Below are 14589 nucleotides of genomic sequence, written 5' to 3'. Positions count from 1 at the left end.
TTCCTATCTGTCTACAAGCATCATCATGTGAAAGAGGTGATGTTAATTAAAAGCAATATCATGAGAACTAGGAATGAGATACTTAATATAAAAAACAATGATACCTGTTGGTAATTTCGGGTAAAGTGGCATCCAGAAGTGATACTCAGCCAGGTGAAATGTAAACAATATGATCACATAAATTGACCAAGACTATTCTGTTTTGAGAATGGTGAATTCGGATGAAAAGTTACATGTGTGAACGCGCCCCCTTTGACCTGTTGGTGGCACTAGAGGCACAGTCATGACAATTGGTGAAAGGCATCTTGGGAGTCCCCAATCAGTGAGCCCAATTTCAAAACTTCCACTGTACAGTTGTAGGAGCTGCCGTGGACAGAAGTTTAAAGAAGATGGAAAAACAAACGGTAGAAACAATGGGTGTCTACACAGCTTTGCTGTTTAGCCCCCAATTACTTCCAATTTAAATTAGGCTAAGGATACACTGTTAATCTGTTGTCTGATTCAGAAACTGTTACAAAGGTGATGCAGGAAAAAGTCAAAGTAATGTCAATTTGTTGCTGCAGCCAAAGCAGAAAGGAGAGAAGTAAAGTTCTTGTCTGACGAGGTCAAGCTGACTGAAATGTTTATTTCTAATCATGGGAAAAATTTAACTGTGGACAATTTGTCTAATAAAGGACATCAGACGGTTTAGTTCTTATTTCCAGCTATCGTCAGAGAGTCTCCTCGTGTTATTCTGAGCTGCAGTGATGGAAGAAGAGTGTAAAAGCATCAACACCGTCAGGAATCCTGCCGGGATATAAATAATCTTTGTTCAATTGAAATGAAGCTATAATAGTTATTGTGAAGTTATTCAGTGTGATAAACTCTCCTCTGTTTGTTAGAAGCTCTGTTTTCAAAATCACAGTGGACACATTTTAAAGACTGGAACACCCAAACAATTCCACTGATCTATAAAATGTTAACCTGAAGTTACCTCGCTAACCTCAAATACTGCTTTGTAGTACAGGCCTCGGATATAAACGACAAAACATCAAACGGGATCACGTTAGACCTGCAGCAAAGACGCCAACTGCAAATGTTTTTCTTTTTAGCAAAGACATGGATTAGTTTAAAAAATTGCTTTTAATTGATAATCCATCCATCTGTGCCACCCATCTGGGTCCAGGTTATTGTTATAATGCTGGTAGGTAATAGTGATGTAATGTTAAATAATTCCAGGCCATATCGTCCCTACAGGTTTCCCATCTGACTTTAATATTTTGACCAGTATGATTGTGAACCATGCATTAAATTGCATCCTGAGGTGGGATGAAAAAGGTCTTAAAAATCTTAAATGTAACACGTTGAACTTGGTAGAGGACTTGGTCACAGGCACTTATCTTTTTACTAAGATTAGATTCAGGATCTAGTGAGTCATTTGAAACTTGCTACATGTTTTCTGTGATCTGTTTTCTGAAGCTCAATAGGCCTTTTTTACAGTAGACATTTTGTCATAGTAGGAAAATCACAGGACTTGCTAGTAACATTAATGATGGCTGTGATTTCTTCAAGTGTCCCAGCAAGCCATGACAGCATGCAGAGCACCAGGACTCTAAAACCAAAGCAGCTCACTGTAATTAAGCTTTTATTAATTATATTATTCACAACTGTGCTTTTACTTTCTACTGCGACATGTCAAAATGTCCTCTGCGAAAAGAGAAAAAGGCCTGTGGCTCATTTATTTGGCTCCAGGCTGTGGTCATGATAGCTCAGGAAGGGGGTGGAACAGTGAGTCCTACAGTCCTACCGTCCCTCGGTTCCCCACAGAGGTGTTTTCACTTTAACCTTATCAGGACTGTGCGGGTCTGTACTGACTGTCCTTTTTTTGACATCTCCCACACTGTGCTGTTGCACCTGTCAGGGTCTGTGAAATCATACTTTAAACATTTTTATTAGTATACTGTTTTACTTACTTCAATATGGGCAGAGGTTTGATCAAGCAGATTAAGGTGTGGGTGTGTGTCATCCATTTTATCAGCGCCACCTTAAGAAGAAATGTGTGTTTAGATTGTGCAAATTGATGCGAAGCTTGACTTGAAAGTACAAGGAACAACTTTTTTGAGGGGAATGAATGTGAACTATTACACAGTTCACATAAAATGACACATGCCGCTTTTAGGACTTTTATGTTTTTAATGTGAAGTGACACCCATTCGCAGGGTTCCAGTTCTGAACAGGTTTTGAGTTTGTCATTTGTTGACATCGGAGAAACGACAAAGAGTATACTGAAAAAGTTGCGCATACAAAGAGCTAAACTTTTGAGTGAGAGGGTGATGTATACTGTTGTCCCTCTTCACAATTCACTTAAAATGGATGCAGACCTCCAAATTCATTCAACCTTGTTTAGACTACTGTGTGCTGGTCCTGGTACTACACTGTGCTGTTAGTATAAAAGAAATGAAGTTAATCTTAATTACCTGTTTTGTACCAGCATGAAGTGATGCTTGTGCCATCAAAATGCAACTTTACAATTCAACTGCCACTTCACAGAGACAGCAAAACTGTTTTTCCAAAAAAATGTTATGTATTTTGTTGTTTTCTGGAGCTCCTCCACCACCATCAATAATTAATTTAAACTTTTTCCAGCTGTGAGCAGCTCCTCTGTTTCCTTTGTGCACTGCATTGTGGGAGAGCAGTGTGCATCAACAGCACACTTGCAAATCACAGGATTTTAGTACACATACGGACTGCAATTAAGTATACTCCATTTTGTTTTCACTTTTACTTCATGTGGTATTGATTTAGGATTTTAGAAGTTGGAGGTTTTATCCACAGCTTAAAAACCTTTTTTTTTTTTTTAATTTTTGCTGGCAAAGTGGTGGCAAGTCAGCTTCAGAACCGTCTTGGCACCGTAATGTTGCACATATGGGATAATTTACTGTCGGTGTAAGATAGTAAGTGCAAACCAGTGTATTGCAAAGTTTATACGTAGAAATAAAAGAAGTAGATTAGAGCTGCAACTATTAGTCAATGTACAGAAAGTCTGCAAATATTTTTGATATTTTTCATTTTTCAAGTAAAAATACCAAATATTTTTTGGTGTGTTGGCATTTTTCTGTCATATTTGATTGTAAACTGAATATTGTTGCATTTTGCATCAAGGAATTTGAATACATCATCTTTAAATTATAGCTATCCTTTTATAGACAGACTATTTATTCCACTGAAAAAAACAATCTGTAGATTAATCGATAATGTAAATATTTTGCTAGAAGCAAACCTGTACTAGATACTGTATGTGTAGTGTCGAATTGGGATGAGAGATGAGAATTATGACTCTAGCCACTGATTTATGACATTTAAAATAGGTGATCCAAATTCAATCATTCTAGTTTACAAAAATCTGTTTTTAATCAATCCTCTTCTCTTGTGTGGCAGAGGACGACTGACTGAGTGTACAAATGACACAAATAGTCACAGACAAAAACACAAACACAGACGCTGGCCTGAATGTGAAATACTGGTGTTTATTTGTTGGCACATTTATATTACAATCTTCAGTCTTCTCGCACTGGTTTTATTCCACAGTCCCAAATGACAAAAGAGAGGAAAAGAAAAATTCCAGTGACACATATACCTTGGAGAACACAATTATGACTGTAACTTCAAGGCTGAGGTCAACGGCTACAAGTGCACATGTTTAGTTTGTTATTCAACTGCAAGTACTTTGGGGGCAATCTTTTTAAATCAATTTACATATGTCTTTTTAAAGTAATTCAGTCGATAAAATGGTCCGACCATCATGCTAAAGAAATCTGAATGTTACAATCCTCAGCTGTTTAAGTGATGTGCTTTTAATATGTTTTTGCTTTGGCCACAAGATGGGCCCAGCTAATAGACATGGAAATACATATTTTAAACAATCAACTTTAAATTACAAGGAAATTACTTTATCTGAAGCTCCAATTGTTCTTTCACTAATCAATCCGCTGTTTTGCCCGAGTTCAGAAACCTCAACCTCAGAAACCTCCAAGAAGAAAGGGCAGATGTGTTTGCTCCATCTTAACTCCACATAACTACATTTATGTTGAGATATTTATTTCATAAAAGTTCCTCCTGAACTTCAACCTAAATTACGCTTATTTATGTCAGAGCCTGAATTTTGAATTGCAAGGGAGTTGTTCAAAAAGAAAATGGACACTAATCGTTATTGACCAAAGCCACAGTGCGTCCTCTGGCTGTAGGGATGCTGTGTTAGCTATATACAAAACAAAATTAGCTTGTCAACAACACAACCAATTAAAGAAAAAACAGAGAAAAAAATGGACAAAAACAAGTGGTCATTAATAATTAAGTCACTGGCTGTTACTTTTGGAAATCCTCCTCACATTCATTTTGACAGTACCTGTCACCAACACCAAACCACCAAGAGTGAATTAAAATCCAATTACCCAGGGTTAAGTTTTATTTTCAGCTGTATACAGGTTCATCCCCTTAACATCTCATTGCACATTTAGATGAAGACTAGAAGCTCTAATCAACACAAGATTTCACAGGAAGTGCCAGGTAGGGCATCATAAAGCAAGACTTTAGCCACCACACCTCTCCGATACACAGCAGTAAAACCAGGTCAAAGTCTCAAATTGCTGTAAAGAAGACTTTAGACTCTTTCCACCGTTACTGTCATTCAGAAAAAACGTTTGAATTCCTGGACTATCACAGGCCAATATGAGGAGTTTGTGTAAAGCTCCATTTACTGGGACAGTGACGCCCCCTTCGACATTTAATGGGAGAAAAGAAAGAAAGTCACCACTAATTGACAACCATTGCTGAGCCTTCCCGCCTCTTTTCTATGTTAGCATTTGTTCCACTAGCTTTCAGTTCTCAATGTTATGTCCCATGAAGGGTTTCTCAATCATGAGAGAAGAGTTTTCCATCCACATTCAAAGTTAAAGGGCAGCTACTTCTACTTCACTGGACCTTCAGCACCTCTCCATTTTAACCAAGATCAAGTTATTTTTATTTTGATTTCAAAATAAAACTTCCATGAGTTTTAACCATAGACACTGCTGACAGGCTAAACAGTTACCTTTATTAAAACAATCGTGTGCTCAAAGTTACAATCCAGCAAAGAAGAAGCTTCTTTTAACTTTAAAACTGCTGTAATGAATATTTTTTTTATCTTAACAGTGGTTCACATGACTATGTGTATATGAAACAGGTTGTTTATATTGATGAATGTGTAGAGAACCATCATTCACTGTTTGAATTTTACATCCCAATATTCACTGTTTTGGTTCATTCACACCGCTCTCATAGCCACAGTAGGTGGCTGTTTCCAGTTAGAAATCTACAGAAACCAACTGTAAGCTAACCTCCTTGCATGAAATTGCAAACATCAGTGAACATGGTGGCACATTTAGCGGCTAACAGCCAGATATTTCCCTCAGGGTTTAGTGGAGACCAAAATAGAGCTAAAAGAAGATTAAATCCTGGTCTTTCATTCAACTTCAAATGAATGCTCATGTTTCTCCGTAACAGCTGGATGTATAAATAGGCAACTCTTTGCCAGCAATTTAGCCATATTACTGAAAAGGCAATAACATGTCATTGTGTTTACAGCTTGTTTCAATACCCCCAGGTGTCCAAAAAATAGGTTTATTGCAGGTTTAAAGATAGACAGAAAATCAAAGTATGACGTTTGAGCTCTTAAGAAAAACCACTGAAAGAGACGCTCTCAGGGAAATATACTGACACTGGTGGAACAGCTGCTAGCTTGAAAACGGCTTCAAGGCCTAACGACTGCTAAACTAAATAGTGGTTTGGAAACTCAGACTACAGTTGTACTTCATTTCATAGCTTGGCCAAAGATAAGGAAAAAAAACAGTAATCCCTTACTGTTACAAATTTGTTTTGGTCTGAAGAAAAAAAAAAAAAAAAAGATTTTGAGAATATTTGATTATAAATAGGCTCTTCGCTCTTACCCACAATGACAGCCACATTCCTTGTTCTTTAACCTCAGATGTACTCTGTGCTATCTCAAGAGAAAATTCTCAACGGCATCAAAACCTACACCATGAGTTCAATCAGTTCTTCCAGCCTCAGTTGAAATGACATGTAGCACTCACAGACGTGTAAGATGTGTTTTGTCATTTGTACTCTCACCTTTGATCTATACAGAAATAAACAATTTACAATAAAAACCTCTTACATGCTATCTACAGCGCCTCCAGTTTCACAGTATTGAGCCAGCTGCCCCCGCCACAGAGGCCAAGTGACGCAGCTCGGCTAAAGAGACTTTTGCCAGACGTTAGAGAGAAAAACAAAAAAAAACAAAAACAAAAACAAAAAAAAACTAGTATCCAAAAGCATTTTACATGTTAAAAACGAGGTCTCAAACTGTACAAGGCTTGTTTGTTCTGCATCTTGCCAAAGACAGCATTATAGATTCCATTACTTTCAACGTCAAGCAGGTGTTTTGAGGGATGCAGATTAAATAATAAAGAAAGAAGGGTTAAAAAAAAAAAAAAAGACCATAATGAAAAGTGCCCACTAAAGTCACATGTGCTATATTACGAACACAATGTAAACAATTGCTTTTAACCAAACTGAATGTGAGGAGTAAAATACAGAAATTGGTTTTAATAACTTAAGTGATATGTGCTGCATTTTGAAATTACAAATCCTTGATTTTGAAATATACTACTTCTAACCTCTCTTTATGTGGAGGAAGACTTTGTAGTCAGTCACAAGAAAGCGTTTTAAAAAAGAAAACAAAAGGGATTAAAAGGACATAAAGACACTGAGGAGAAAGGTGGTTCATTTTACATTGTATGTTGACATTCTTTCACTCACTGTACAGTATCTATGCTCTGTTCAAGAGTGAAACCTGTAGTGCTTGGCTAGTTTCCCAAAAAAGAGAGAACACACTTGACACTTGAAATTGAAAGACTACTGAGGGGCCATATCCTTCTGATAAAAGAGACATCAACAATATCTACGATAAGGAGCAAAATAAAGAGGATCCAAAGACCTTACCACAAGTCTGTTGCACAGTCAGCATCAGGTCACTCGAGCGAGTGTGACACAACATAACAGTGCTCATGCAAAACAAGTCACTTCCCACAATTCTGTTCATTCAGATACAGACAGCATTTCCTATCCTTATAACAGGGGAGGGACTACACTAATCGGGACATTCATTCACAGAAAAATAACCGAAAAATGGAGGAGACGTTAAAAAGACCACCAAAAGCCTTCAGCTTAAGCACTAAGTATACACTTTTACATTACAACAGTAAAAAGTAGTTCTTGCATTCAATAAACACCACGCTAAGGGCGCATTAAGGAAAGAGAATGAAAGGAGCGAGGGGACATTTCATGCAGTTGTCAGTAAAAAGAAAAAAGAAAAAAACAAAAAAACAAAACAGGGGTCCAAAATTACATTTACATTTACAAAGTATTTCAGACTATTCACCCAACACTTGTCATCAAGTCTGTGCCACTGTTCTGGCACAAAGGAGTTGGCAAGGCAAACCATGTTATTGAGACGAAAAGAAGAAGAGAAGAGAAGAGAACAGCAGAGAACAGCAGAGAAGAGAAGAGAAAAGAAGAGCAGAGAGAGAAATGACACAAGTAAGAGCGCAAGTGGTGGCGAAAGCTCCAGGAGGTGTCAGAGTTATGGTTTTAGTTATCTGATACCCGAAACGGAGCTCTGATTGATGCTGTAGGTAGGGGAGAGGTCCCCACCTATCGTGGTCACCAAAGGTGTCCCGTTACTGGTCAGGCAACTCTCCTGGAGAGCCTCAAAGTAGGTGGCCTGCACAGGCTTGTGACACCGCAACACTTGTATGGCATCGTCTATTTTAAACCATTCCCTTTTTCTCCCTGTTGACAGAACAACACACCATTGTGGAGCAAGTTAAGACATGTGAGAGACAACATGAAGAAAAAAAGCATTATGAGTAATAGCTTTTGAATAATTCTCAGTGCTACACAAAGCACTGAAGTGAAAATCACAAGGGTAGCAACAAAGCTGGTGTTATAATCTCTCCCAACAAACATGCAATAAAGTCCCTCAACTGTAATATCACTCAGGCCAACCAAAGAAAAATAAAGCTACTGACAACATGTGGCTGCCTGGGAACTTTGTCCATATGATCCCTATTTTGACAAGTAAACAAATGCAGTGCTTTACCAATGTTGACCGAGTCCTCCCAGTCCTCCAGCACCTCTGTTACAATAAGAACGTAGACGTAGGTTCTGTGTTTCCGCTCTTGGTTCTGTGGGGGAAAAAAATTGTCATAATTTTTTTTTTTTTACTTCTCATAAACATGCTGCACGTCATGTAAACATTTGAAGACCAAAAACATCTACAGCAAACATCTCACCTCAAATACTCCAACTAAGCGACCTAAAGTCCCCTTCACACCGGCCTGTGAAATGGAAAAAAAAGGTAAAAATGGTAAGCAAGGATTTTTATGATATTTATATTTTATGTATTGGGGTTTAGTCCAATATAACCCTATGACCCACAGAACACATTGTAATCTAATAGTTGAGATGGTGCTGTTATTGATTTAACTTTCTCTAGATCTGATAACTTTCAAGGTATTTTTGGAGGCTGTAGTTTGTGTTTGTGTTGCAGTGGATTACATTACATCATAAGATTGTTTTTATCCCATGCAAATTCACTTCATCCAATTCCTGGTTTACAATTACACAATTCTTCATTCCTCAGTCATGTCACATTTCAGTGACATGAGATCTAACTTAGTCAAGGACAATATCAAATTTGACATTTGCATTCACAAAGGTTACCTGGTTTTTGAACTTTCATGATCCATCATAACTCAAACTACAGGTATGATTAAAACTAGGGCAACAACAATGATTATGTTTATTATTTTATCCATTAATTGATCAATTGTTTGGTCTGTAAAATGAAAGAATTGAGAAAACTAGAGACCATCTTGTGATCACACCAACCAGAACAGCAACATGATGATGTTCTGACCCATGAGTACTCAGTTATTACTACATTACGACATGAGTGCTGTGTCACAGCTGTTGAGATCACATTACTTAATGTCTTAGAGGGGATGTGAATGATTTAAACTGGGATACAGTGATCTGCAAGTGTCACCAGGAGCATACAGCTGGGGGCAATGGCCCCTTCCATGCCTCCAGTCCCTTGCTCGGACCACATCCATTTTCAGACTCTGCCTTCGTTTCTGATCTCAGCTACACACCTGTCAAGTTTCTTGATTGTGTCTTGCATGGTTTTGAAACTATCTCTGCGACAAAATTTGCCCATAGACATCTTCCAAAGTAGTCAGAACCTACTCTATGGTAGTTCCCACTATAGTTGGACAGAGATGGACTCAAAGGTGAAAACAATACCAGCCCCAGAGTCTTGGCTGATAAAAAGCCCATCACAGTTCCCCAGAGGCCATGGTGACATCTTTTAATGTCTAGTTTAGATATTTAATCTACAATTGCATAACAGACAGAAATGCAGCAAATTCTCACATGTGGGAACCAGCAAATGTTGGGACAGACCAGTTAATCAATTATTAAAATATATGCAGAGGAATTTTACATTCATCAACTAGTTGATTAAATCCTTGCACTTCCAAATTATACAGTTTCAAAATATATGTAGACATGCCTGTCCAGCCATCAGTCACTGTCACTGAATGACCACCTCTCTACAAGATGCTTCACGCATCCTGACAGATTATGTGAAAAGGTCAGAAGCAAAAAACAAAAATACGCCCCTTGCTGTCAGTTGCCATTATGCCTTCCATGATCACAAAACCTTAACAACACAATCCAAATGTCACTGAAAGGACACTTTTAACACTTCTCACAGCCTGTTACCTTTAAACATATTCTAATCCCCAAAAAAAATCTACAAGGTCCAAGACCTTAACTCCCAGGGGGTGAGTAGTAGGTCAGATTTAGATACAGAGCCAGGCCACTTGCTGACATCTCTGCAGGTTCTTCCTCAGGTTCCAGTTTCAGTCTATAAATAAATGTTGACTCCAAGCACTGCACCATGGACTCAGCGTTGTACCCTTCAGGCTTTCAGCTAGATCATATGGAGAAGAACAGGCCCACCCGTAGAAACCCCGAAGATGTGCCAGGGATTAAGTAATAGGCCAAAAGTCAACCTGTATGTTTTTATGAGATGGAAAATGTCTCCCAGCTCAGGCATTCGTGTAACTGAAGACTACTGGGCATCATCTTGGAAGAGGAAGTACAGCATCAGGGCTGCAATACAAGTTATGTGATGCTGTCCTGTGTATTCACGGTGCAAGGCCGGGGCATATGACTACTAAGGAAAATCAGAGCTTGTGAACAGTCAAACAAAGGAACCCTCAGTTACGTTTGGCGTGCTCCTGAGTGCTGTGTATTCACTGTCATCCCTGGCAAGAATCCAAACCAATAAGCATAAGCAATCGCTCACCGCTCATATGGTCATCAGAATAAGCTTGTGAGGATTAGGATATGTCCTGTTACACCACCGTCCAATAAGAGGCTTAGAAAGCCACAGTACGTGGTGATGCATTGAGTATCACTCAAAGTCACCACAAAGTTTCTGAATGCAGCCTTTTAGCACTTTGAACAAACTTCAGTAGTTATGTGACATTGCTTTGACCCTGTGGAAATGTGTTGGCAAGTCACAGCATCCTGTAACCACTAAAGCAACCACACGGGAGCCAGGATAAGAGATGCTATCAGCATCCATCAGTGTGATGGATCACGCACAGAGAATGGGCTTTATATGGTAAGTGACCCGCAAAGAGCTGACACCCGGGCAAGATTCAGTGTCTTCAGTGCCCTTTCGCCATTTTGATCAAAATGCCCAAGCAACGAACAGCATGTACACTGAAGGAACACCAGATTTAAGGGATGAACACAGGCAGCACAAGCAGGATATTTATTTCCAGTGAGCTTCAGAACTGTTTACTAATTGCTACACATCCTTCCCAACACAGATAAACAAAAACGCCATATTTGTCCTTCAAGATGCCTCTGTAACAAGGCTGCTGTTGTAAAAATAGATCAGTCTGAAATGTTTAAAGAGTGAACCTCTATTGTTGTCCTTCCTTTGCCGTATTCGTGGGATTGGATAGTACTGCAGTGGAACCGCTGGGTAGCCAGTGTTCAATCTCAGTGTGACCTCCTCTGACACATAAACACTGCTTTGTAACATGATGCTATGATACAGCTTACATGTTGCTAGGCTCTCTCTCTTTCTGTCCATGCAAACAGGATGACTGCACTGACAAAATGGGCTTTGAGAGCAAGGTATTAGGCTCAGTGTTAAATACAGACGCGATTTAATAGAAATGAAACTCAATACATCTTGTTAGCCTATACTCAAACTAATTTGCCACGCTGTAAATGGAAATCCATTCTCAGAACAATATTCCTGGCTATGAACTAAGTCTACATAGGCATGTTTCACATCCATGTCTCAAATACAAGGGTCATGAAAACTTTGCCAGCACACAGTCTATACAGGAACAAAAAAAAAAATGAAAGCGACTCACAATATAGACTTAAATTACATGTAACAATTGAAAAAAAACAACAAAAAAAAAACAAACAGTTAAAGTACTGACCTCTTCACACACTTCTCGTGCTGCAGCAACATTGGGCTCTTCCTCCGGCTCCATTCCCCCTCCAGGAACGATCCACTTGTCAGGATGTCGACTACTGCTCACCAGCAGCACCTGCAACGCATCCCATGCAAGACTGGTTAGGCACCACGGTCTAACTCAGGTGTGTGTTCACATTACACAAGTATTGCTGCATGTGCAACATATTCAGAGATCTGCCTTAGTAATAAACATAAAAAGAGCCAAACCCCAACATGAGACACAACAGCTACCTGTCAACTACCACACAAAAACTATTAAGACTATCACTGAAGTGACCTGGAGCTAATCTATACAGTTGGATGTTGTGTGAATGCAGTTGACTGCATGGTTGCAAGCAGATCATCATACATTTTTTTTTCAACAGACACGGTATGAGTCACAGAGATTACTTCTTTCCACGCAAGTATGGTGAGTTCACGGTGTCAGCAATCTGTTGGGGGAAAGCTGAAGCTTGGCTTAGTGCTGATATGGTAAACTAAAGTCTCTGGTAAAAGTTTCTAGCTACGTGCTGACAATACTGATGTGTTTCCTGTAATCAACAATACAAGTTGTTCACAATCCGGCCTCTTCTTCCACCAGACTGAGGAACTGGTTTACTCTCAATTCGTCTCATCTCTTGGTAAAATGTTTCCATTACAAAGACATCTTTGTGCGTGTTGTTGACTGGACACCAGCTTCCCAAATCACGTCTGATCTCTAATAACCCTTTACAGGCTAGTTTGAGCGGCTTTCATAGGTTCGCACAAAGGTAGCAACTATGGCTCATTAATAGAAATGTTGCGTGGTACAAATGTCTACACAGGGATGCAGGTTTGTAGTTTGACATCAGGTCAAGCGGAGGCTCCAGCTCTTAGCGATGTCAATTTAAAGTCATTAAGTAAACGACGCGAAATGCATAGCGTTGCATTCACTGCCGTGGTTGTCTTTTGGCTAAAGCTAACAAAGCTAATAGCTACACATCAGTCCAATGTTTGGCTAGCAGTACCAGTTGCGTTAACACTAACACAGTTAACACTAAGAGTCACTTAGCTCGTCAAATTAACTCTAACACGGGCAGATAAATGTCGCAGCCTGTCACTTTAGAAATCAAAACAATGATTTCTATCGCGCCGATGCTCCTATTGATAAAATCACCACTCGCCACTGCCTGGTCTATGGGCTGTGGTCGCTGGCCGAGAGCCGGCTGCCCACTGCTGCTACATGGCTAGTTAGCAAGCTAACGTTAGCATTAACACGCAGCTAGCAGGTTGGCTACATGTATAAAATCTAGACGCTACTACCTGCCCGGCTAAAGAGGCTTACATAACACTGAATACGAGCTGAAAACTAAGATTTAATTCAGAACATAAAGGGACAGCACCAGAGGTTAAGAAAAGAGTGAGTCATCGTTTCCAGCTGGCATAAAACCACAGTCGTATCGATAAATATATCGATTTACAGACAGAGAAGTCACTGAAAGCAGCCGCGGCAACTACTGTTAGCCTGGCCCACCAGACAGCAACATCACCGGCCTCACCTCCTCTTCGCTCTCGCTCCTGAAGCACAGACAGGCGGCCCGCTTCTTGTAGCCATCCCCGTCGTACGTCCGGGTTTGGTTTGACTTGAGCTTCATCATTTCGGGAGCGCAAAAGTTCAAAAGTACAGCTAAGTTTACCGCTTATAAAGATGACGGTTGTAGACGCAAAGTCCTCCTCCGGGGAACCTCGGCGTTTCACTTAAAAGAAATAACTTCTTCTTCGCTTCATTTTCACAAACCTAGGCACATCTACGGCACGGTCGCCATTACAAGAACCCGCTACGCCCACGACGTAATTTAACCTTTAATAGCTCGGGGAGCGTAAGAAAAGCGCCTATCGGGCGTTGAAGAATTGGGACAACGGATCGTGGGGAAAAAAACGCAACACCACGCTGTGACTGGAGTGAGCCGGTGAAGGAAACTGGCACTTTTGGCTCCAACTAGCTTGCCACGGCCACTTGTTTGGGGCTGGTATAATTATAAGCTTGCACCGCCTTACTTCGAAGAATTAAGACGTAACGTTATCCACGTAGTGTGCTGTCAAGAATTGCTAAATGGGATGCGGGGTTGGTTCATCAGGTTCAGCACCTCAGGTAATGGACAGCGCCAGCAAGCTCCTCAAAACTGATCCAACAACCTGAAAGAAAATGGAAGGCTGGTCTTATATACGAGTTCACCAGAGGCATAAAGCTGTTAAGAGCTGAAACAACTAGTTGGTGAATCAATAATAATAATAATAATAATAATAATAATAATAATAATCTGTTTATTTAAATGAATTAGCTAAATAATGAGATTGTTTATATTGACAGCATCGGTTTGCTTTAAAAAGCCTCTCCACCACCTTTAGTTAGTCATTTTAATTAGATATTACTTGTTAAGCACATTGAATGACCTCAGTATATGATAATGTGCAATACAGATATATTTGCCTTGCTTGCCATATGGGAAATTAGCTGAGGTGAAGATTTGAACAAATAAAAAAAAAAAACACAAAATAAAACAAAACAAGAAAAAGCTATTTATATAGTAATGTGATGCTTTGGAAATCTTGGCTATCATACAAATAAACAGCTGACAAAGGAGTTACAAAGGAGAGCTCAGTCACAAGTCTGTTTATTTGCACTGAACTTCCCCTCGACTCACTAATGACACAGCAGACATGTAGATGTTGATCCAGAGCCCTCAGTGTCACATCAATAAACATCCAGTTCAGTTAAGTTGAACTGGATAACAGACAAAATATCTTTAAAAATCTACTTTATTTTGCATCTCTTTAATTTAATATAAATTGTCAGCATAATGATTTCTGGCATGATGTCAAACTGTTCATTCTACTGATTGTTCATATTACGTGTGTTATCTTACTACTTTTTTCATACTCTATTTTTATCTTTAAATCCTGTTTGTAGTTTTTCTCAT

General features: G+C 39.4%; 1 protein-coding gene across 1 annotated transcript; it reads right to left on the bottom strand.

Annotated features, from left to right (window-relative positions):
* Positions 1-3486: 3486 nt before the first annotated feature.
* nudt3b (nudix (nucleoside diphosphate linked moiety X)-type motif 3b) lies at positions 3487-13712 on the bottom strand. The gene is made up of 5 exons (XM_071493103.1): positions 13168-13712; positions 11613-11723; positions 8370-8414; positions 8177-8261; positions 3487-7866 (listed from the first exon to the last, which is right to left on the bottom strand). Exons 1-5 carry the CDS (start codon positions 13264-13266, stop codon positions 7670-7672), a joined length of 537 nt encoding a protein of 178 aa, XP_071349204.1. The 5' UTR covers positions 13267-13712; the 3' UTR covers positions 3487-7669.
* Between the last annotated feature and the right edge of the window lie 877 nt (positions 13713-14589).

The sequence above is a fragment of the Trachinotus anak genome, unplaced genomic scaffold, assembly GCF_046630095.1.
Source record: "Trachinotus anak isolate AG129_WGS33_773 ecotype Australia unplaced genomic scaffold, CSIRO_AGI_Tana_v1 ptg000013l, whole genome shotgun sequence".
Lineage (NCBI taxonomy): Eukaryota > Metazoa > Chordata > Actinopteri > Carangiformes > Carangidae > Trachinotus > Trachinotus anak.
Note: the sequence above shows the minus strand (reverse complement) of the source record. Positions and strands in the feature narration are given on the sequence as shown.